At 42.9% G+C, this 26,125-nt stretch overlaps 1 protein-coding gene across 4 annotated transcripts in view; it reads right to left on the reverse strand.

The window, feature by feature from the left end:
- Positions 1 to 25,204, reverse strand: part of bahcc1b (BAH domain and coiled-coil containing 1b) — a 69,230-nt gene extending 44,026 nt beyond the window's left edge. The window contains exons 1-2 of one of the 4 annotated variants that reach the window (XM_049563087.1): positions 24,828 to 25,204; positions 13,516 to 13,850 (exon numbers count right to left, since the gene is read on the reverse strand). In XM_049563087.1, the coding sequence (XP_049419044.1) occupies positions 13,516 to 13,687 (172 nt within the window). In that variant the 5' untranslated portion in view covers positions 13,688 to 13,850; positions 24,828 to 25,204. Of the gene's footprint in view, positions 1 to 93; positions 184 to 231; positions 329 to 13,515; positions 13,851 to 17,253; positions 17,465 to 24,827 lie in introns of those variants that run through there. The other 3 variants (XM_049563086.1, XM_049563089.1, XM_049563088.1) reach the window with 3 other exon arrangements.
- Between the last annotated feature and the right edge of the window lie 921 nt (positions 25,205 to 26,125).

Below are 26,125 nucleotides of genomic sequence, written 5' to 3' on the forward strand. Positions count from 1 at the left end.
CACACACACACACACACACACACACTCCCTCTACTACCATCTCTCTGCATGCACGAGACTACTGTAGTTACATCCCAATCTCACTGCACCTACATGTGTGCGTTTACACCATCAAAAGCCAGTACGGACGCTGAGACGTACATCATCTGCTGGCTGTGACGCTGGGAAAATTACAGGAAATAAAAGCAGGAGGAATTAAATGAAGAGGGAAGAAAACGTGCAACATTGCACCTTGTGTCAACCCAGACTGAAAAGCACCCAAAAAAAAAAGAAAAGAACTCCGTTGTTGTTTTCCGTCAGCGGCGAACGTGGCCCTCAAAAAGCACCAGTAAACTGTGAGTGAGGAGGAAAATGTTCCTGCTTTTGACCACAGACTTTTTGGACGCCACACACCCACCCACCCACGGCAGGAGGAAGGGACATATATGGTCAAGGAGAGCAGGAACTCACAACACATGAGAGATTTTTAGGAAGCAGGAAGGAGGGAGGAAGGGGGGCCATTCGAGTAACTTTTTCCATGTTTTACCAAAGAAAACTGTGGAATTTGGGGAAGAGGGGTCATACGAGACTGGTTCTGCTGCCTGGGTCAGAATGAGACACAAATGGTACGTGCGGGCACACACACACATACTCACACACACACTCACACACTAATTAAAAGCATAAGGTTGCTGATATTTCAGGAAAGCCTGCGGTGAGAGCCAATAATGCAATTCCGTCTAACTGGTGTGTGTACATGTGTGTGTAGCAATCTGTGTGTGATGGCAACCCCCCAACCATAACCCCCACTGTTGCTTTGCAGCTCTGGTAAACACTGAGGAAGCCTGTTTTGGGGGTTCTGGTCGTTCTCCAGTCCGACATGCCTGTGCCACGCCCCTGTGGTCCATTCAGTCTACAGCCACAGCAAACACACACACACACACACACACACAGACTGTAATGATTTGAAGCTGCATGTGCCTGCTGCTGGATGAAATACACCGGGGGGTCAAGACACCAGGAAGAGCACAAAGTGAGTCTAACAGAAAACACGTCACCCTGAGCTGAGAGCAAAGTGGAGACAGAGATGAACAGGTACACATGTGTTTCTTCATGATTCATATGGAGTTCAAACACAATACAAGCTCACCACTTATCAGCGTTTACTACTTTCTGGTTACATATTACAATCTACAGTACATTAGCACACAATCCCTATTAAACACATGTCCTTCAGTGCTGCATTATGGGGCTCTGTTACTTATTAACATGTATTCCTGATTATGATGACGGCTCAAAACCATGACAGTAGACGTTAACAATATGTGAGGACCGTGTGATTCAATGATTTAATATTTGGCCCCGTGTGAAAAAGTACATGCCAAGAGAAGATTGTAGGAGATGAGTCCAGGTTCCACAGCTTCACTTTACATTAAATATACTTTTAAAGAAAATTCACTATTCACCTGCTATGCACTGGAATTCTTTTTAAAGTATTTTAAAATTGTCTTCTTAGCTATCATAACAAATTAAGACAAATCAGGGCAAACCAGCAGCTGCGATGTAGAGCAAGCAAGAGTAGAAACTTTACTATCCATAGTTGAAAGTGTGTAGGATTTAGTGGCATCTAGCATTGAGGTTGAAGAAGTTGCAGTGGCCAATATGAAAATGTAAAAACCCCAGAATTGCAGATGGCACAATCCAGAGCCAGCCTTTGGTTTGTTTGCTCTAGAACGACATGGCGGACTCCATGGAAGAGGACCTGCTCAATATGTAGACATAAATGGCTCATTCCAAGGTAATAAAACACAATTCTTATTTTCAGGTGATTAAACACTAAAGAAAATATAGTTCTAGATATTATATACCATTTCTGCCAATAGATGTCCCTAAATCCTACACACTGGACCTTTGATTGTTCATTGACTAATACCTAAATTTAATAGCATTCTTGCGCTCTGTTTGTCGGCTACAGCAATACTGTTTTTGTTGGTTTGTAAATTTGAATCCATCCACAGATCCTTGGAATTAGATACAATCAATATTTTTACATCAACAGTGCATCACATAACTACTTGTATGTGAAAGGGATTGCTCACAATGACAAACTTGTTCAGAAGTAAGCTCCCCAAAGCGCTACAGAGCATTCTAGCATCTTTTAGCTCATTATTTTAGTTTTCCAGTCTGCAACTTCGCATGTTTAGTTTCAGTCTCACCACTCTCGTAGCATCGTTTTTAGACGCAGCAGGCAACTGTTTACAACAAAAAAAAGCTCAGCATCAAACAGCAGAGAGGCAAAGTTAGCGACTTGCTATTGAACACGGCAGAGCATTTAGCAGCTTAAAAGCCACATATCTCCAACAGTTGGTGGAGACCAAAAATAGAGCTACAAGTGAATATTAGACTGACATTCAGCAAGTGGACAGTAAAAGCACATTAGGAAGGACTAGGCAAAACACTGTCGTTGGGTGAGTACATTCTAGCATCTAACATTTCCACTGCCCCAAAGTAGCCAAAACAAAAAATCAGCTATTGCAGGTTTAGGTAGGAAATACGGTAAAAATTCACTACCCCAAGCTAACTAGAAGCTAGCAAACAACCTAAAAGTAAGAACAATTGTTTAATCCACAAAGTACCATAGCTACAGCAAATATATCTACTTTGATGGTTTACACTTAATTAATGAGTCTGAATGAATTAAGAGGCTTTTTATACATCTTTGCAGCCATATATTTTAAGACAAGGGGATGTTCTTGACTTGGATTTGGTTTAGCTTTCAGGAGAACCTATCTATTTAGAAGTTTTGCAGAAAGAAATGTAAGCCAAGCCATGCAGAAACTGAAGTATTTTGGTGTGTCTTGACTTGTGAAGGCTTGTGATTGCGGCCTCAGATTTTGCAGCATGCAGTGGTGCAGCGTGATCCTGCCTCAGCTAAAGTTAGCTCAAACTCCAGTGGAAACAAACACACCTACGCAGCTGAAGCACAGCAGCAGGGCGGAGGACAACATCCTTTAGGGCTAACCAGCAGAGGCAGCATCCACCCTTCTGAAGTGTCCCTGAGCAAGACACTGAATCCCTACCAACTCTACCAGCGGCTGTAACTGACCCTGCAGTCTGATCCGCCTGCAGCCGAGAAAAGGTGAATATCCCTACGGGGATCAAATATCACATTATTATTACAGTATGCTACTTACAAGCCATCTACAGTGCTTCCTTCAATCCCACACCACAGAGAGTCATATCTCAGTATCACTAGAGCAGGATGTGTGTGTGTCTATGTATAACTCTGTGTGTGTGTGTGTGTGTGTGTGTGTGTGTGTGTGTGTGTTCTACCACGCCGCTCCATATCACCCTCCATCATCGTGAGTTGAGGGGTTGTGGTTCCTAGAGAAGCACTTTACTTAAATTAGACCCTCAACGGCTCGACACGCAGGTGTCAGCGTGTGTGTGTGTGCATGTGTGTGTCTACATGTGTACTGTATCTGTGTGTGTGTGTGTGGGCGTCAGACAGTCAGTGTGTGCCAGTGTGTGTGTGTGTGTGAGGGGGAAGAGACTGAACAAGAGAGAAAAGCGGGATCAGCAGACAGCGAAAACGAGAGAGAGGCAACAAGGGAGCGAGCGGGGGAAGAGAGAGGGAAGGAGCAGGCGAGGGAGGGAGGGAAGGAGGGATAAGGTGAATGAGAGAGCAGGCGAGGGAGGATGGAAGGCTGTGACAGAGCGAGAGAGAGAGAGACAGCAGGTGAGAATAACCCAGTGTGACCTTATTTCAGTATGGCTTTTCCATTCTTTATATTCCCTCATTGCTGTAATATTTACACAGGAATAAAAGATTATTGGAGAGATCCACGGAGAGGAAATAAAGAGGAAGGAAAGAGGGGGGAGAATGGGGAAAATAAACCAAAGAAAGAGGAGGCGAACAGGAGGCTGATGAAGTGGGAAGATTTCAGGGCTGCAACTAACAATTAATTTCATTGTCAATCACTCTGCCAATTATTTTCTCGATTATTCAATTAGTAATTTAGTGTATGAAATGTGGAAAAAAAATAGTGAGAAAAAGCCTATTGCAATTTCTCTGAGCCCAAGGTAATGTCTTTAAACGTCTTGCTCTCTCCAACTAACACAATTGACAATGATATTAAACAGAAACATGCAGGAAATCCTCACATTTGAGAAGCGAGAGCCTGGGATTGAAATGTCTGAAACAACTGATTATCACATTTTAGTTCATGAAAACAGAGGAAAAAAAGGGCGACATCATATCAGCATGCAAATATTCCACCCAAACAAGTCAAACCCTAAAACAAACCTTTATAGTAGAGCTCCATTTACTATTTTTGGTAATTTCTTATTGGTTTAAGTCATTTCGCTAAGCAAAAATACCAAACATCTCCAAGTTCCAATTTCTTAGTTGTGAGGAATAGCTGCTTTACTTTGTCATAGTTGATCATAAACTAAATTTGAACTGTTAATTAGTTTGTGCTAATTATGAAGGGCATTTTCTTCTTGACAAACATTTATTTTCTTGAGAAAGTATTCTTCAGTATTATCAGTAATAAAAGAAATAGTTAGTTGCGCTCATAATTAGAAATTATCGCCATTCAGCAGAAGCATATTGATCAGGTTATAGTATTGTTCAACCAATTCTTAATTTTGTAAAATTGTTTTATACGTCATTTTGTATTCTGATATATATATATATGTGTGTGTTAATATTTTTGATAATGTGCCCTGGCTGCCAAAAGAAGACAAAGGTGTGTTTTCACTGTACACTGCAAGCCGCTGAGACAAAGCTCCACTTCCTGACAGGATGCACCAATTATACACACTTAAGGGAACAATTTTTTACACAAAGCCAGCATCACACTGCATGTCCAGAAATCAGACAAATGAGGGTAAATGTGCTGACATTTTGGGACAGATCAGCAAAACAGATCCCTCGGCTGCAAAATATGTGCGTGTCACAACTGAAGAGAGAAAAACCCAGGAGGCTGCTCCTTTGTTCTACTGTTTTCTGTTATATATCCACAGAATTGTACTGGGTAAGATCATCTTGCGATTGTTTGTCTATTTATTCTTGTGAAGAATTCAGAAATATGTAATTTAGCTTTGGAAATAATGTGAACATCCATGCTACTAAAGCTTTTTTTTTTTAAAAGACAAAGCTGAAACTAATGGAAGAGCTGATGAAACACAGACAAGACCAACACCAAGAGGTTCTGATGAAGCAAGATGTACAAACACACACACACAGGAGGCAGGAGTGAGCGCACAAAGATAAGTGCACACTCACACACAATTGACGTCCCTATATTATGCATGCACACATGCTTCCAAACATTACAAAAACACACATCAAAACGAGCGGAAAAGACAGTAGGCGGTTATTAAAGAGACAAAAGAGGAAAAATAGAGAGAAGGAGAAGAGACACTTTACCAGCAATCAAAGATGCAGAGGAGAAGAGACAGAGAGAAGAAGAAGAAGAAGAAGAAGAAGAAGTGTAGAGGTAGAGAGAGAGAGAGAGAGAGAGAGAGAGAGAGAGAGAGAGATGCAAAAAGGGAGAGTGTGCTTCTAATCAGCCCGGATCCAAAATTTAGACAGGCACACACAGAGGCACAAGCAGTCCCAGTAGGATTAGGACCTCAGCACTGTGTGTGTGTGTGTGTGTGTGTGTGTGTGTGTGTGTGTGTGTGTGTGTGTGTGTGTGTGTGTGTGTGTGTGGTGTGCACGTCCCACGAGACTGATTAGCCATGAATGACTGATGACGGATCTTTGTTGTTGTTTTTTTTTTTTTTTTTCTCCTCTCTCTCTCGTGCTCTCTTTTCTTGTTTTCTTTCTCACTACTCTCAACTCGGGCAAGAGCATGGGAGGGGATTCTCACACACACACACACACACACACACACACACACACACACACACATACATATATAAAGCTGCACACAGCTCCATGTATATTCAAGAAGGCTCCTGAATATACTTAATGCTTTCATGTGTGTCACTGTGTAACGATCCATGCTGTTCCACACAGCTGCTTCTCTCTTTTTCTTACTCTCTTCCCCCCACCTCATACACACACACACACACACACACACACACAGATATATGAACCTTTTTCCTATTAAAGAGCACATTAGCTGTCTTTCACACCAAACACTCAATCTGTTCGATCAGCAGCGTGACTCGGAAAAACCTGAAGGGCCGAGGATTCAGGAGGCAGTCCGTCCACTCTACCTTCCTTAACCTCACCTCCAGATGAACCTACGGCCCCCTCCATCCATCTGAACCCCCTGACAGCAAAACAAACTGGACATAGACCCGCCTGAATGGAGGCCATTACAATATGAATGAGCCAAACAGAGCTGAAATGAATCGAATAGAGAACCAAAACACAACAGCGGAGGAGAGGGCCCTGGCTGAGTCGAACGAGTCAGCTCGAGTGACGATGAGTCAGGCATAAATGTGACCCTGAGACGGATAAAAGCCGCTCGGTCTCAGGTGTCGGAGATAAGGGTTGCCGTGGTTGCACCGCCTTGCTTTGTGGTATGCATTTTCAGGGGGGTGCAGACCTGTGGATGTGGCGAGACTGTGACATCATGTCTGCCCCCCTCCTCTTCTTCCAAGTGATGTCACCTCTCTGTCATGTCGCGTAAACAGGGGGGATTGCCTTGACCCCTCTGAAGAAGTGGAAAGCCATAAAATAGCAGGGAATTATAGCGTCTGCACACACACACACACACACACACATTTGTGCACACACAAGTAGCCACTTTTTTTTCACATATCTTATGACTTTTTCATGCATTCATATCATGAATACCAGCCATGACAGGCGCAAATTCACATAAAACACTGTATATTGTGTTTTTAAATGAACACACACACACACACACACACAGCTCCCCCTCCTCCTGTACAGAGTAAGAAGCTGTTTTAGCCTTGTGTTTTGCGGGCTGTTTAAAATGTCATTTTTCTCTCGTTTCTCTGACTTCAAAGGCGTCGCGCTGAGCTCTCACTCCCTCTTGCCAAATCCTCCAATCGTTTCTGATTTAGTGAGTTGGCCATGGGCCGAGTAGCACCGGGACGGGCCCGTTAACAACCGGCCGAATGCTGGGGGGGGGGGGGGGTATCGAGGGGGGAGAAACAAATGAGGCAATGTGGAAAAGGAGTGGAAGCAGGCTGAAATTGAGACAGAAATAGGAGGAGTGCTGAGAGAAGCTGGTCTGCTAACAACGCAAGGAGGCGATGGGTGTGTGGGGAGTTAGACAGAGATGGGAGCTGGATATAAGAGGTGGGGGGATCGATTGAGAAGAGAAGAGAAGAGAAGAGAAGAGAAGAGAAGAGAAGAGAAGAGAAGGGGTAGGTGGGGGGGAGAGGGAGGTACATGGCTGTGAGGAGGAGGAGGAAGGAGGGCTGGAGGACCACTCGAAAAGCTGAGAGGAGCGAACGCAGAGTGAAGGGGAAGTGAAAGAGGAAAGCAGAAGGAGAGGAGGAAGAGGGAGGGCGAGCATGTGGTCAAAGACGGGTGGAGGAGAGGTCTGGCCAGTAAGGGACAGAAGAAGAAGAAGAAAAAGGGGGAAGAGGAGAGAGAGAGAGAGAGAGAGAGAGAGAGAGAGGGACAGAGAGACAGAGAGAGAGAGAGAAAGAGCACATGGACACAGGAAGTCTGGCGCTTTCCATTCACATGCCAAGTCATCAGATGGTGGTGTGTGTTCACACCCCGGAGATGTCGCAACCAAACGCACCCCACTCCCTTCAAATCACTGCTACCGACAATAAGCAGCTGTTCACATGTTGGATGAGAGTTGGAGATGAGACAAAAGTCCTCTGTCAGTGCAGCAAATGTGCGCTTCACTCAAAAACTCCCAACATCAAAAGGAGTCTCGCTTAATATATTAAAATTATCTATCTCTCCGTTGATGTGACCTTTCAGACGGTTCATATCTTGGTCACAGTTACTGCCGAGGTCAATTTTATAGAGGAATATTCTGGAATATATTTAAATGATGTGCCGTAGTTTGCTTGAAATATCAAAGCATATACACAAGAGTCTAATTTGTAATGGAAATGCCTTTAATGACTTTACTGGCTTTACTTAATGACTTAATGCCTTTAATGCGTCAACACATTTCAAACAGTCAGACTCATTTAACTGATTTCTTTGGCCTTGCTGCATATTTTATTATAAGTTTGGGTAAGTGCAGCGCTCATGTGGGTGTAAAATCAGTTCTCCAATGTTTTGAGGTTGACATAAAAGATTGCGTGCATGTAAAAGATGATTTTTTTTTTCAAATATAATCTGTATGAGAGTGTTATTTTCACATTACTGGTGGGTTATTTGGCCAAAGTAAAATATGATTATTTGCAGGCGGTGTTATGAATGCAGCTAGCTCAACCTTTGTGCATGTGGCATTCAAGTGGATACACATAAAATAATATAGGCTAACAATCATTAATAGAGAAAGGTTGTTATAAGAAAATTCATGCCACAATTATTATGGTCAAAATATTTGTGATTCATGATATTATCCTGATAACTGTCAATATTTGCTTAAAACTCTTAAGTGGCGATATAAATTGTATCACTTTACCTTTAATTTTGTTAAAAAATATGTTTATTCTTATATAAGTGTTGTCTTTTCCTGGTTTTAAAAGCAGCATTACAGTAAAGTGATGTAATTTTCTGAACTTACTAGACATTTTCTTGCTGTTCTATTGTTTGTCTTTACCCATCTGGTCATTAAATCTATATTACTGATGATTATTGATCAAAAATCACATGTCAATATTTTTTGAAAACACTGATAGTCAACCCTACAATATCGTTGCAATATCAGTATTGAGGTATCTGGTCAAAAATATCATGATATTTATTAGATAAGACACATACCTTTTTAAGAGCACCTTTTTTAGTGAAAAACAATCTGAAGTAAGATAAATATAAAACATAAGGTCCACCTGCATAAATAAGGGATACATTCATTTAAAATAAATAGCAACATTGTGTGAGTCTGAGAGTTTTTTATCACGATCCGCAATAAAGTCGAACATCGTCCCATCCCTGAACAGTAACATATATTGACATGTAAGTTTATAAAAAGCTAGAAATCATAGTTTAGTTTAAGGTAAATAGACCAACAGTGATATAAAGATATAACACTGGGTTAAAACAAGCCATTGTCTTTGGTGGCTCTCTGTAAAGGTAAGTGAACCCCGTACTGCACTGGTGCAACACTGACCCAAATCTGGGTACATTGAGACATTTAGAGTATGTGTTTTTTTCTTGAATTGAATTGACAGTTTACACTCTGCTCCTTCCTCACTGCGTCCAATCGCAGCTCGGCTGGCCGCAGCCTCCACCAGCTGTCTCCTGCACACAGGGGGTCGTCTTGCACGCTGCACCCGAGATGTGCCCCTTGTACCCTGGGTAGCTCTGGTGAGGTGAGGGGAGGGGGTTGGGTCTGTCTGAGGCTGATCCACTGCTGACTCATCTCACACACATACACACAAACCATAGACACACACATACACAGAGGCAAGCGTCTCCTCTCTCTCCAGCTTTCACTCTTGAGAGGCAGCGGAGGCGGCAGGCTGAGGAGTCGGGGATGGCGGCCAGTGGGTGCCGTCAGGCAGTGGTAATCTGACTGGATTACCAACCAGGTGGAAACATTCAGCCTCTCGACTCCCTCTCCTCCTCCTCCTCCTCCTCCTCCTCCTCCTCCCTCTCTTCCCCTGCTCCATCCATCTATCATTTACATGCTCATATTCTCTTTTCACCCCAATCTTTCTTTCTTTTATAGGGCCTTTAACATAATCAGTACCCTGCACATGCACACACACACACACACACACACACACACATATCTGCACTACAGACCTGTATGTCTCTAATTGTACAATCATGTACACACACTGAAACTCCCAAGCCCACACACACACACACACACACACACACACACACACACACACAATCTTCTCTCTCTACGTCATACAAATTGTTCGTGTGTGAAGGTGTGTGCAGGTAGGAGGGTGAAGAGGCGTGTCTCATCTGTGCTGCCACGGCGATCAAAGCCAAAGCCGAGAAACTTCCAAGAGAGGAGAGACATTACTGACAGCATCATGATGAATGGACAGGGTGACACACACATGCAGCTACACACACATTTATAGCAAAGAATCGCAGGATTTAGCTGCAGGATCTTCACTAACAAGACTGAACGGGAAGAATGAAGAGGAAGGGGAGAGAGAAGAAGAAGAAAAAGGTCAAAGAGGAAAGATTGGGAGAAATGAAAGAGAGGAGCAGCTCAGAGGTTATCTAGTCCAACCAAAACATTCTGATTATGGTTTATTACTTTTTCAAAGCACAACACACAAGCAGCTTAAGACAGAAACCCTTTAAGGACTGTGTGTATGTGTGTGTGTACAGCTGTGCGCACACATGTAAAATGAATGGAGGCTCTTTCTGTCTGTATTACTAGGTCACACACACACACACATGCACACACACACACATACACAGCCATGTAAACAAAAACCGTCTGCTGTCTGGGAAGTAACACACCTGTTCAATGACAAGCTTTGCCACGCCCTCCATAATACTGCACACCTGTGCTACTGCAGGCTAAACCCAACCTTAATCACACACACATACACACACACACTTGCACAACTACTGCCCAGAGGCTAACATCACAGAAAAAGGGGAAGAAAGAGAGGGAGGCTGGAATAAAAGCAAAGCAGCGAAACAGGGAGGGGAAAGAGAGACAAAGGCTTTCCCACTGCTCCTATCAGTAATCTAAACGCCTGTGTAATATCATTGTGGGGTTTTATCAAATGGGGGCTGAATCTTATGGCGTTGGTATGCGGCTGTCATTCCATCACCTTGTCAAGCGCGACCATATTCAAGCAGACACCATGCTGATCTAAATAAGAGGCTTCAGCAAATTGATGGATTGCAGGTTTTCCGGGATATGAAGAAACAGGGGGGAATGAGAGGTTTTCTTTTTTTACTTTGAATTACTGTAAGTGATATACCCAGTTTGGTCTTGTGAGAAGGTAAAAAAATGTGAGTGTGTGTCTGTTTCCAAAGATCTGAAACAAACCCCCCGTCGAAACCCCCCTCCTGCCCTGGTATGGCCAACCCCACATCATATCTACCCCCTGTGCCGAGGCCTAGGGCCAGGCATACAGCTTTCTGAATCTCTAAGGGGGGCAAGCACAAAGGTAACCCCCATCCTAACCTCCCAGCAAACACACACACACACACGTACCCCAACCCCCATCCCAAAACAACAATCCTCTATGCCCATCATGTCAGTCAAAACCCCATCAGGGACATGCATGGAGAGTCTGGATATCTGGAATCTCAATACAGTGTCATGCACCTTGAGACCCAGTGAGAGGCCCTCTTGAATATATTTCAATAGCATTATCACCCTGCATTACTACGCTTCACCCCCCCTTCCTTTCAACATTACAGAATCATCTTTAAATTATATGTCAGCGGGTAGAAATATCCGTCAAAGTGGAAGTATAATCTGTTTAAATCGTTATGCAAGTTGGATGTGTGTTGTTAAAACAATCCCAACCATCACTTAGGGGTTTATAAATGGCATATTTTATGGTAAAATCATTTCAGTCAAATTTAAAGGAGACATGCAGCTGAATGTCTCGTGAAATATATTAAATATTCTATTAATATAAATCAATTAGATTGAGTTATTGTGTTATATATTTAAATATACTATAGAGCTGTAATTATGTAAATTATTTAATATGTGTTACACCATAATATGTGAATGCACTGCAGAAAAATGCATACTGTAATATATTTTGTACACATTACATTTACAATACACATTTATTAGACACATACATGTTGAATTTTCTTGCATTTTTAGAATATATTCTTAAAAATCCTAAATTATAAAAAATTATAAATATAAATCTTGCACTATTACACCAACATATCTTGTAAATTTAGGATAGGAAATAAAATATGTACTATACACTACAATAATAATTATAAAAATGGCACTTGCCCTCAAGTTTAGAGTCATGAGGACACTTTTTAAGATAAATACATTTTTAATCTGGCTTTCTCTACGTGAAGCACCAGAACCAGGACCTCAAGCACACAAAATATCAAACCAGTTCAGTTTATATTTCTGCAAAAAATGCGCCAAGCTCAGCGTGTTTGACCGTAAATGTGGAAAATATGTGTTTTATTTTAAGAAATTAAGAGTTAAAATTCCGCACTGGACGTCTGCAGTCTTTTTTTTTTTTTTTTTTTTTGCTGTTGTGTAAAACTAATGAATATGCAAATGAGGGGAGACAGAGGATGTGTGGATCCTACACACGACAGACGATATCATTCATAGGCCCGAGTCTCAACGTCTATTTAAAGAAGCCCCTGCATTTGCAAATGATAATTAATGAGATTTCTCATCGGGCACGTTTACATTCATCCGGTTAGTCCAGTTTATAGACACTGTATGATTTCGAGCAGGGGCTTCCTTTCTTTCTTTTCTCTCTCTCTCTCTCTCTCTCTCTCTCTCTCTCTCTCTCTCTCTCCACACACACACACACACACACACACACACAGATACCCCCCACCCCCCTCCCCTATTGAGACAGGATACCAAAGCTACTTGTTAAATCTAATGCATGCACTGTCAACCCATTCGCACCCCGTCACGTCCCCGCTCAATATAGAAACCGGATTTTCTGGTATTACCCGCACCTCTATTAGCCAGAGCTCCCCTCGCCCTCCCCCAGCCACCGCGACCCCCAGTTTGTGACCAGTACACACCAGCATGTGCCCCCCGAACCCAGCAGCACCAAACCCAACCGTGCTCCTGGAGCCACATGTGCAGGAGGAGACTTTGCACAGAAAACTGCAGTCAGCTAATAGCTTTAATTTATTGTTTAATGGGAAATATAAGCAGTGGAATTACCCAATTCTAATTAATTACATCAAATGGCAATGATTAGTACTTTACTAATTGATGAAACCATATAAATCTATGACAAGATTATGCTACTGGAAACGCCTAATAATCCCTGTGTGATAAAGACGAATAATCCTGGAATATTTCTAAAAATTCACGAGAGGTTTAAAGAAAAAAAAAAACACAAAAGGGAGGTGTGTCGTAAATTTAAAGTTAATCTAATTTGCCAAGTTTCCTTGAGGAGGGAAATGTCCCTCAGTGTTACATATTTGGCTTTTACGCGCAACACTAAACTGATCAGTTATATTTATTTTTATCTATAACACACAGAAAGCAGCTTTGTAATAAACAGCTCATTAAATAGAGTCAAACATAAAAGTCTTTAAGATGCCAGCGCTTTTTTGCTAATTTCAAAATGCCCACAAAGTCTGAGCAATTTCCTTCCACAGTAAATTCTAGCTCGTCCCAAAGAGCTTCCCAAGTTTATAATATGGAGAACATATGCTTGAGACAAAAGAGAGCAAGTGAATTTTTTTAAACCCACGCTTGGTCTTTTATGCACATGAAAAGAGCTGCATTGAAAACTGACCTGAGTGCGGACCCATGGAGAGGTGGGACGAGTAGTATTTTCCAGGCTGGAAGTGAGCGGGGTGCTGCACGGAGCCGTGGCCGCCTGGCGCCATCCGAGACGCGGCGCTGTGAACCAACGCGCTCCGCTCCGTCAGGAGGTGGTGCGGAGGAGCGAAATCTCGGCTTTCCATCCCCGGTGAGACGCGATAAATCCCAAATCCGAAGTAAAAAATCCGGAGGCACCGAAGGTCTCAGGCACCCAGATGCAAATAATCCCTTTTATGAACTTCGGGCTCCCCTCGCATTGAGCGGAGTTTGGGCTTTGCAGGGAAGAAACTGAGTCCCCGTCATGTCCTACAAAAGAGAGAGCAGGAGACACGTCAAAGCGCTGACAATAATGAGCCAACCAGGGATGTAGTGCTGAAGAAAAGGCTGAGCTGAGAGACAGTCGCTGTTCATGTTTAGACAAACAACCAGCATTTACAAAAGCAATTCAAATTTCACAAAAACCTTTTAAAAGACCACATTTACATAGCACTCTCACTCGTTTGGTGCTGTCCTCTGCGTTGCATTTAACCACGATTTATGCCAGAACCGGGAAGGTGAGTAAAGTCTGTTCTGCAGATAAAAAGGTGGCTGAACTGAGTTTATGTGGATTTACCCTGCACCTCATCGCTGGCCCCAACAGAGAAGTCTTTGCCCCCCTCTTCCTCCTCCTCATCCTGTGACCAAACACGATGCAAATAACGCACACGGGAGCTTTCTTTATCAGCGAAAAGAATGGAAAGGAAAGGGGGAGGTTTGGCTCAGGTACAAACAAATGGTGCATATACAGTACAAGAGTTCACAGCGGTAAAAGCCTCTCTCGGTGAAGGACGAGTTGTTAAGTATTTAGACTGAACAAGGACTGGTCATAAACAAGCTGGACCTCGGGGGCTCCTGCACTAAAATATGAAGAAAACCATTTGCACAATAACTTCTGAGCGAGGACGCACAAAACCCCTAAAACACAGCGACTAATATCTGTCTTCACAGTGCCAAAAAAACAAAAAGATACGCACACCCTTGTGCTTTGATTAATGGTTGTTGTTTATGTAAATGAAGTTTGATTTCTTTCCTCACTCAGATGTCATAAAATCTGATCCACTGTACACGCGCTTAACATGTGGTTGTGACACTTTAGAGGACAGGATATTCTATGTATTTTTTAAAAACGCAATACAATGTGGGATTGATATAGGATCCAGGAATCAATGGTGTTTGATATGTAGCTTTTAGCAATTACATCTGACTTTACTGATCGCCTTTTTACGCATTAACCAAACTTGTTTCACCCTTTATGTTTGGCTTTTTATAGTTGGCACCGGATTCATAAGTGTGGTGTTGCTTATTAATAAAAACGTTGATGAAACAGCTATTTCTGTCAACTCCTATGGGGTCAGCAGCAGTGGCCCCTCGCCTTCTGGCAATGGCAAACACCATGCATCTCTGCTGCGCACATATACAGTATGTATAGGCTACACTGTAATCACAAACACAAATCAAATCACCTTTATGCTCCAGCGCGAAAGAGCGGGGCAATAAACAGTGAAATAGACTAGGAAATCATCGACTTTATATGTATGCCTTATAGCCTAGGTCATTTACTTAAATAGGGCTCCATGTGACGCTCAGATAGGGAGAGCTGGGCGCCTGCGTTCACCAAACACACCTCAGCAGTCCATCTATTAGGCCTCTCAATGCATGGCACGTCCATCTAGCGCTCTGTAGATGCTGATAGCACCTCCCAGGAATCAACGATAAAGGAACAAAGAAAATATCAAATGCTCTGGTGGACCAGGGGCTTATGAAGTGCATAGGAATATATAGGCTCGGATATTCAAGTCTCCTTTACGCACACACACACGCACGCTGCTCAAGGACTCCCAACTTTCAGGAATTGTGTTTGTAAAGGGGGGAGGAAAAATCTAAGTTCAGCAGCTCTGACAAAGTGAATGTCCAAAGACTCCCAAGCATAAAATATCCAATGCATGCAAATTTCTAAATGCTTCCCATAAGAGTATTTGCCCTGTACTGCAGGTATATTTAAATAATTTAATTTCCTCTTTTGTTTATGGGCACCACGTTATCGTTTCTGACCACATCTAGTCGACAGCAAGAGGAGAAATGAGAGTAGAAAAAGGAGAGAAATGCAGGCTACTGCAAGCGCACTGGGAAAGGCAAAATGGACTCTCTCCTGTCCCCTAGGCTGTGAGAAACAATGGCCCTTCTCTACGGGACATCAATCATAAACCACTCTCGGCTGACATTTGTCTATACATTTTTAAATTTTCAGGCCGTAAACACACGTCCTCGGTGTTTACATTCCACGTCAACAGAGAGCCACTCAGGCTACATTTAACAACCCTGAATCTAAATCCCGTGTTATCGCTCGCCACGCAAACAGAGCGACGTGAGGAGATCGCGCGTAACAGTTTGAGGGAAAATGATCATTTGGATCTACTGTAGTGTGTGTGTGTGTGTGTGTGTGTGTGTGTGTGTGAGTGTGTGTGTGTGTGTATATCTACGTGGAAGGCGTTCAGACTTCCTTCCACTTCACCCAGACTCCCCCAAAGCCCATACACACCTCCCCAAGCGCACACACACACATACACACGCAGACGCGCATTTCCCAAACACGCACACACACACCTCCACCAGCATTGCCCTGCAAAGGGTCAAACTATCGTCAGACCAAAATCCCCCCCTACAAAAGTACCCAATACCGGCCAAAACGACATGACATGCACTCAGCACAAAAGCCAACAAATCCGCAAAGAATTGTGTTTTTCAGATTTCGTGCAACCCACGTTTCAAACACCCCCAAAATACGACGTTTTGTGCCATTTCAAAAGAAATCTATTAAATCATAAACGCGTGGACCTTTGGACAAAAGATAAAAAGGAATTAAAAGACATTCAGTTTCGAAGTGGATCGGGGTTCAGAGGCCAACTGGTTGCCTTCAACAATTTTGCAATAAAGTAAAGTCACAAAGCATAACCGAGACACTAAATCCAGATATTCAGAGGCCGGCTAAACAGGAGAGACAAGCCCGGCCGAGCCGAAGACAGCCCGGCGTCTGCACAGCCTTCATACCGAGGAAGAGGGGAGGGAGGGGGGGATGCAGGGAGCACTGCAGTTTGCAATAAACTGCTCAGTCTCCCTCCCTCTCAAACACACACACACATACACACACACAATAGCAAACTAACAAAGAATAATCTACAATTTAGAATCTATAAAACTACAGGCGTGAGGAGGCGCGCTGAAAAGCGGGTGCTTGTGAATAGTCCTTTGAATGAACCAGAAACACACAAGTAATTTGGCTGTGAAGAGAGGTCAAATCAAAAAGTGACACACATTATCGCCCACAGCTCCAGACTGGACAGGAGAGCACACAGTGAGAATGAGCTCTGTGGAAAATACATCCTTCAAAATGCAGCCAAATTGTGAGAAATGCTGCTTTGATGCAATATTATAATTAGTGAATGAGGGGTGTGTTTAGATTCGGTGAGATAAAGAGATATCAGCTTGTATTTTACTGTTTACTTGTCTAAAGGTATGGCAGGGAGTGTTTTTGAAGAATAGAGCTCCATTTAAATAAAACGGTAAATTTAGGTAAGCCTCTCTTGTATGCAGCACTTGAACTAAAATTTACATTCAGCACAACCGCTAAAAGATTTCTAAAAACACGTCTGTAAAATAATTTCCTACTTACTGGTAAGTTATATCCATAGCGCGGTGAGTCGGTTATAATGAAAGAAAAAGTACAAAAATATTCAAAGTGAAAATCCCCGAGTCGCAGAGATGAAACATGTGGGATTGATTACATCCTATGCTGCTGCAGACTGTGGTGTGCAGTCAGTTGAGGTATGGGAGAGACGCATCGTAGAAGTTCAGGCTTGTAGTGAATCGAGGCTCGTTCATGCAGCCGGAGACTCAGACACGCCGGGAGGAGGAGGAGGAGGAGGAGGAGAAGGAGGATGGAGGGGTGTGTGTGTGTGCGGGGAGGGGTGAACGCGCAGGCCTATTGGTTTGAGAACGACAATGTGAAAGCGTGCCCGTGAGGCGCCCCTCCACCCGCGCCCCCGCCCCACCCTACCCTTTTCCTACACACACCCCCACCTCCTCCTACCCCCCCAGTCGACGGTAAACACACGCCGCGATTGGCTGCCGCTCCGAGCCAATGAGGAAGCCGCCGGAGCCGCGGAGCGAAACGGCGGGCGTTTGATTTGCAGCCCTCGGCGCACTGCGTGCACAAGCAAATGCGAGGAGACAGGCGGCACAGCTCGGCGCTGTTCAGTGCGCGGAGAGGAGAGGAACTGGAGCCGTGCAGCGCTGCCTGCACTTTCTGATCACTGGTGGAGAGCAAACAGCATCTAGCCTATTCCGTGTGATCCCGCTGCAGTTCAGTTCAAATGCTGCATGTGTTCCGAGTGCATCGTTATTTTGCTGTGTGACAGCGATGATGTGATAGTTTTATTGATGCTCCTTTAGGGAAATCCACTTTTTTTCTCCCCCCCCTCTCGCCCCACTGCATGTGTTTTGCTAAATAAATCCTTATTTGCAGAATCTGTATCTGATTTATTGAACATGCAGGCTCGCAGTGCAAGACATTTTACGCACAGCCACATTAAGATAAGAGAAGTTTAGGACCTCTAATTGATAGGCGTAACGTTAAGTGTAAGTTTGATGCTGAAAATGTGTCCACTGGGAGAACATCCATAAAGGATTTTTGTCATATTTAATTCTCTGCTTCCTCTCAGAACATAAAGATTTTTTTTCCAGCTCGCTCAATCCATCAATGTGCCATATATATAAGGGAACATGGATGGACATAGATCCAGACAGGCTTTTGGGGAGAAAGGGTTAATAAAGTTGCTTTATTTTCATCTTTTTTTATAGCTGTATGTCTGTTTACCTGTCTCTGTCAAACACGCACACACACACACAAGCGGGCAAATTGAATCACTGCGTAATTTGAAAGCATTACTGTCCCCGGGGTTAGCCTTGCGCACGGTTCACTAATTTAGCCAATTAAAAGTGGAAGGATATGGGCTTGTGTGTTTCCATGTCGAAATATATGAGCTGCTATAGGCTAATATTCCCGTCCAGGTTTGTTTATACGTGGAGGCAAAGGGTTAAAACTCGGGGCTTCGGCGCTCCAAGGCTCCTGATTGGCTGGCACGCCGCCAGAACTCTGTCAATCACCGAGTGTAAACAAGGCTCTGATTGGCTGCTGGCCAGTCCGCACTGGGCTGCCTGAAAAAAGCAATTACTGCCCCTGCGGTTTCAAGGCGGCCCCGCGCTGAACGATGAAAGGAGATAAGGAGGGGCGGTTTCAAGGCGCCCCCCACGGCGAACCCCGTTGGCCCCAGAGCAAAAGGAGAGTCAAGAGTGACTAAATCAAAGGGAATACGGTAAAAGGGGGGAAATTACACGTTGTATTAAATGTAGAGGCTAGATTCGCGGAATGGTGCAATAACAACTTTGTGTTTAGAAAATGGAGGAGAGAAACGGTAACAAGAAACCGGAAAACAGCTATAGTGCTGCTTCGAGGGAGCTCCTTTCTTTCCTTTTCTTTTTTTTTTTTTTACAAACACGAAGAGAGAAAAGTTTCTGTCCACAAAGACGGACGGAGACGGTGGAGAGAGAGCGATAGGTGTGTGTAGAAATTATAAGATTGAGTGTCGATATTGGAGCTGCAGGACTTGGCTCTTTGTGCCACTGCGCCTAAAATGTCGACTAAAACTTTTTATTGCCAACTGTTCAATAATTAAATGGACATTTCCGCTATTATGCAGCAGCTTAAATGGTAGGTCAGTTGTAATAATACATTAGGTCATTAATTGTCTCTAAAAAAAAAAAAGGGGGAATAGGATTTTTCCAGTATGAAAAAGTGACATGAAAATTAAAAAATATAGGAACTAAATCAATTACATATTTTTAAATATACATCTATATATGTGTGTGTATCCCCAATGAAAAAAAATGTTTGCTTTGTGTCTCCTAAAAAGTAACAAATAGAAAATGATAATATATATATATAATAAAAGCTTGATCCAACTATCAAGTAATATCAAAGTAATACAACTATACATAAGGAGTTTATATGTATATATGTAATCTATATACATACATAGATATAATATATATAATATGTATTTTATATTATATAGGCCTAATATATATGGAGAGAGTTAAAAAAAATAGTTATGTTACTAACTTACTAATTACATATTTATATAAATAAAAAAATATACACATGGCTTGTTTCTTTTTTATAAAATTTTCTATATTTTTTTATGAATATTTCTGATTATTTATATATTTTTTATTTATTCGGGAGCCTTTCTTCAAAGCAACAACGCAGTAAAAATTCAGCTGCATGAAAGCACATCCTCACAGCCTTTCATCTGAACTTGTCCAGAGCTGACAACACTGAACATACACCTCATAAAGTATATGAAGATTGTTCCAACTGATGTCCCCTTACATTATAACACACACTCGCTGCCTTTGCTTTGGTCCAGCCCCCCTCAACAACACACAGTGGACAAAGGAGAGACCCAAGCCGGTCTGCAGCCCATAGATACAGCTTATAAATTGTCTGCGTGGACCAAAACGAGGCTCTCATCTATACAGTAGAATTAATTGATACATATATAATTCAAATCAAATAACGCCAAAGCGAGCAGATTTATCACGTCCGTAATTAGATAATCGTTACCCTCTTTTCCTATTTACATAGCAGCAGCCTGCATTCCAAAGCCCTGCGCTCTCCAATGGGCTTCAGCCACCACGTGTCCACACACACACACGCACGCACGCACGCACGCACGCACACACACACACACACACACACACACACACACACACACGCACACACAATACAAAAAGGTCCAGCTATATTCTGTAGACGTCCACAGTCGTTCCAAGTCGATATTTTAGTAGCTCCAATGTGCTCTCCAAGCAGCAAGACAACCGTGAATCATCATTCATGCATTAACGTCCATTGAAATGACAAGTATAAACTTTGTGCAACTCATAAGCTGCTGCTCCACGCTCATCAGTGTATAGTTGCATACTTATGGATGCAGCCTCACTAAGAAAGAGTATCCATATTACTCTTCAATGTGCCATATGTCACATGTGGACAGTTTGGATCCTGATATTTAGTTTATCCTAACCAAGTTTGCAGTGATGTTGCAAAAACAGTGCAACAAATTAATTTGTATTTTCAGGGTTTTGCATTAAACATCACACCAATATAGGGAAATTGATCATTTTTCCTGATTGCTTAGGACACATTGGAGAAAAAAAAACCTCCTTGCGTAAGTTGGAAATATACATTTTGCGTTTTATTTTGAAATGACTTCCATGGTCTCTCGCCTAACAGTGTTGCCCTCAGCACTAATGACAGAGGGACAATAAAGAATCCTGTTCCGCAGCTCACAAAAGGGGTCCGGCACTTAAAACAGAAATCTGCATTTAATTTATTTAGTGACAAGGAAAAGCCTTTTATAGCTTGATTTTTATTGGTTCGTGCGTGTGGATGAGTGTGCGTGTGCGCAGAGAGAGAGAGACAGCGAGAGAGAGAAATAACACACACACACACACACACACACACACACACACACACACACACACACAGACTCCTCTGGTCCGTGTGCCAGCGCGAGCTACCCTATACGGTGGGGGGGCGCGCGGATAATTAATGCGGATTGACTGATTGCTCTTGAAACAGACCGGTCCTGCGCGCGGATTGTCCTCGAGCAATGAAGCGTTCCTGACTGACACTTTCCACCTTCCCTTCTTCGCTTCCTTCTTCCTTTGCTTCTTCCTTTTTTCTCTCTCTCTCTCTCTTCCCCTTTCTTCCCTCACACTAGACCGGTGTGTGCAAGACTCTTCCTCCGTGGCGAGGAGCCACACATCCCGGCCGCTTCTCTGCCGTCCAGCCCGGCCAGCCGGGGCAGTTTCTCCGCGCTCTGGAGATGTGGCGCCTCCTTACGCGCGTCACAATTGAAAATAAGCATGCAAACATTATTTATAGTCCGTTTTTTTTATTTTGTTTTCACCTACAAGCTGTGGGAAACCACATTATAGTGCAACCTGACATGCAACAGTTCAGCGTTGCTTCTGAGAATATAAGGTCAAACTCACGAGGAGTTATGTCTTCGTTAAAAAGTGGTTTAAGTGCGTTTAAAGTGGGTGCTATACTCTCCACTGCATCCTCAACATTCATTGAATAAACTCCTGAACGTTATATAGCACCACATTTAAAAAAAAGCATAATTCACAGTCAACGGGAAACACATTGGAGAGGCTGGTTTTAAATGAGGTCCAAATGGAGAGCTGTCTCCACGGGAGGCCCTCCATACAGGGCAACCGTCCTATTCTCACCAGATATTTCTGATAGCCCTTTAATGATGCGAATTTCCAAGCGGGGCCGTTCACCAGGGAGACGCCCCGGCTATCTAAAGGTGGTGCAACCTCATGAGACAATAGAGTCATATTAGAGTAGAAAAGCATGCGTAATGTAGCGCTGCCAAGCTTTTGGGGCTGTGTTGTGAAAAACAAGGCTGTTCTGTGCGCTCTGGGCGTGTAACAGCGGTGATGTCGTTCAGAAACCTTTTTTCTTCTTCTGGTGGCCAACACGCTGTGAATATCAACCTCAACAAACAACAATGGCACACATAGAAGGAGAAGAAGACATGATGGAGTCAGAAGTTGACTGGACACAAAAACAACATGACCTTTTCTTCTCTGTGTGTGCAGGACAGATGCTGCTATTTCTGATCATCCTGACAAATAGGCTGGAGAGGAGCTCAGGCCTCTCGCAACGGGGTCACGTGAAATGGTCTGGCGTGTTCTCCTTCACAAAACGCTTTAAAAGACTTTAAACTGTTGGGTGACTAAAGGCGCGTGTCTTCAGATCAAGAGGATGATGGTGCAGTTAGAAGATGATGATGATGGCGATGTTGATGGTGACGGAGGGAATGGCTTGGGCACCAAATTAGTACCTGCCACACAGCCATATATCCGGCTGTAACCACCACCAGGCCTGCGTGGATGAGATGAAAGCACCAGCATCTATTTATGGGCCATCAAAAACACGCAGGTGGAGGCTTTAATTATCATTTGAACATGAGCAGCCATAGCGTGCCGTCCTGCGTGTGTTTGCACTGTAAGCTTATGTAGCAGTTTGTATTCAGACAGGGAGGGGAATTGAATTTTACAGCCGGTGAACTGAGCTGAGCAGATCGTAAAATGTTGATATTATACACGCAAATAATGGGATTAAAGATATCGTGCGTCTGGCACGTGACGGAGCCAGTGCCGCCTCATTTTGTGTATTTGTCTCCCAACATTTCTGTCACAGCAGCACCGTGTACACGCACACACACTTCCATAAAATTAAGATCACGAAACACGTGTTACACTGGGAAAAAGCTCCAAAAATGTTAAAAGTGTATATGTGCCATGGGGTCAACAGGTCAGCTGACCTTCTGCAATTCATCAAAATTTCAAGCAACACAATTGATTACTTCAACCACGACAAAGACTCGGTTTGCAACAATGGTCTTTGCATGACTCATAACTTCAACAGTAACCCATAACGCGCTGCAGTGACGCACTCGCAATTGACTCCCAAGGAAAAAACTTTCAACACTGAGCAAAACATTTTCAGTGATCAGTCATCGTCTCCTCTCGCAGGCTGTTGCTGCTTAACCAATGTTGGTCGTATTTTGTTTGGTGGTGCAGGATTACACCTAATCAGATCACATCTGGATCATCTCTCCAAAGAAAACATCCAGCAACGATTTAATTTAGAGTTTTTAAGTTAAGGCTGCATATCGACAGCAACGGCGTGTTACTGAGTGATCACAAGAGCCAGAGCTGCAGTATCAGACAAAGTTCTGCTTTCAAAAGAAACTGCACGTTATGAATGAGGTATAAACCACTCATATGTCAGCTGCATAATCCAGAATGACACGGTCTCATTACTTGTATTCACAGAAAAAACTACATTTTAATAAAGCTGTAAATTATCATTTCAAACAACGTTTATGTCTAGTATTTTTTTTTTATCATATTAAGTGACATTTACTTAGTGTGTGTTCTTCCTAAAATAAAAATAAATAACAGTATTGTGTGTTTGAGCGATGAGACTAAAGCAGGTGTTAAATGTAGACCCCTCTGCACTGGACACTGGAGCATAACAGTAATACATTGAAGTTTATTTTTCTTTTCTGCAGCTAATGTGCCACAGTGTGCGCATTCAGATGCAAAATATCAGGAACCAGTGTGTGTATGAACATTATATTTGCCTTGACCCCAGGAAGTTAACTACAGTTAATTTGACAGCAAGAAACGAATATAAATAAATAAAGATTTTGAGAAATTAGTGTAAAAGCAAATGTCATAAAAGACTCTCTTCATCAATGTACACATCCAGTCTTATTGCCACTTTTTCGAAGTCAGAAATCAGAAATGTGACCTAAAAAGACGTGTGTCATCTCGCATGGATGGCTTTATGGCCAACGGTGTTGCCAGAAGCTGTTGGTGGTGTGTGTGCGCGCATGTGTGTGAGTGTGTACGTGAAGGTAGGTGTGTGTGTCAGTGTGAGGGAGACACAGAGAGAGTCAGTATCCATATACACTGTTACCGTGTAACTTAATATAACACAAGTAAAGCCTGACAAACTATAACACCCAACTGTGGAGCCGATCAACTAAAGGGAACTACACTTTACATGGTTGAATCACCGTGTTTGTGCGTGCGTGTGCGTGCGCCACGGTATTGGCACATGCGCCCCCCCGAGAGGCCCCAACTGATAAACCTTCTTACATTAACATTAACTCAGTGCTAAAGAAACTGGTCGAGATTTTCAACTCAGAAAATCGCATCCATCTTTTCCGGTTGTCCTTACTGTTAAATTTATATTATAAGATTAAATACAAAAAGTAAATGTTGTGATCACACGTTTAAAATTGTTGGAAGGTTCAAGAAAAAACAATTACGCAAACTTTTTCCCGTGCTTACTGGTAAATAAAACAGACCGCATAATCAGCTCCATCTAAATTTACGCACCTAAATACATAAATAAATAAACACTCCAAATGCGCCTGTCATTAAAAAAACTCTTCGGATTATCCTTAACCCACAACTAACACTTTATAAACTACAACAGTGTCAAAACTCAGTGAAAATACAGCACATAATCCCTTTATAAAAAGTCCTTGCTACATAAATTGACAAATAATTAAACATACAAAATGCAACACCTACCTATAGAACGACCGTGTCCATATGATTGGATTTACGGTTATAATTTTTAAAATAAGCAACCAGAAATGGCTTTCTTCCTCCAAAAACTTGACAACTCGAAAAGGAGAAAAAAATCCTACTTCTACACGCTTTATCCAAAGCAACGCGCTCTCAAAAGTATGGGCTTAAATAGCGCTCCGCTTCCTTTACGCGTTCGCTCTCTGCTGAATTTATCCACCGAGGGGTTTTCCCGGCTACAAGCTCCGGATCCTGTGGATGTGAGTCTCCGTGAGGCTGTGTAATAGCAAATTTATGTCTGCATGACGCGTCCTCTCTCTCCCACAATGGAGCTGGAGCGCTGACATTAAACAGAAAATTGATGGAGAGGCTCTTTCTTTCTTTTCCTCCTCTCCTTCCCTTGCACTCTCTTTCGTCTTAGGAGAGCAGAATGCAGCTTTCTTGCATTTTCAGGGTTTTTTTTTTTAATCAGGGGAGGGGGCAAAGGGACATCATCAATGAGTTACACACCAGGAATACACCCACTTCCATCCCAAGCAACAAAGATATCCTACGAGAAGGCTTCCACACACATTTACGCACCAAGACGCACACACCTTTTTTTCTGACCAGTTTTGTTTGTGATTGTGCTGAACCGAACCGCACAGATGAGAAGGAGGGCAGGAGGCCTATCAATCCTTCAGCATGCATCTTTCTAACCAAACCACCCCTTCCCCTACAAGTTTTTATCAAAGTGAACTATTATGAGTAATCATTCCTCTGTCTATGCACCATGTGTTTAACCTATAACCGTGATGTGGTGGAAGGCAGGCCGTGCTCAGTTTTTATTTGCGGAATAGTTCCGAGTCTGGCATGAAAAGGAGCAATCAGCACTTCTCTGGAAATCCAACTGATATTTGTTTATAGCTGTTTGCTAAATGATATCCCTAATTACCGCCTGGAGGTCACAGTTTACCCACCTTTTTACTACATCAATGCCTGCTATATATAGCTGCTTTCCCCAGTTTCAGAAGGCATTTTGTTGTGAGGATGACCGGCCGGCTCTGCGCACGCAAACACCGGCCGTGCACACACGGGTTCAATTGTAAGAGCACTATAAACATTTAGCACAGGCGTTAAAGAGTCCACGGCATTTGTGCGCGTCTGCCCCGCAGCCTTTGATCAAGTCCAAACGGTCCAGACAAGTTTGTGCGTAAAAGTGAATTTATCTCCCGGAGCTCAGGGCTGCCTCGATGTGTCGCTCTGGACTACAGAAACAAAGACATGATTACAAACAATCGTGCTGTAAAAAAAATCACACA

Source organism: Epinephelus fuscoguttatus, linkage group LG20, assembly GCF_011397635.1.
Source record: "Epinephelus fuscoguttatus linkage group LG20, E.fuscoguttatus.final_Chr_v1".
Taxonomy (NCBI): Eukaryota; Metazoa; Chordata; class Actinopteri; order Perciformes; family Serranidae; genus Epinephelus; species Epinephelus fuscoguttatus.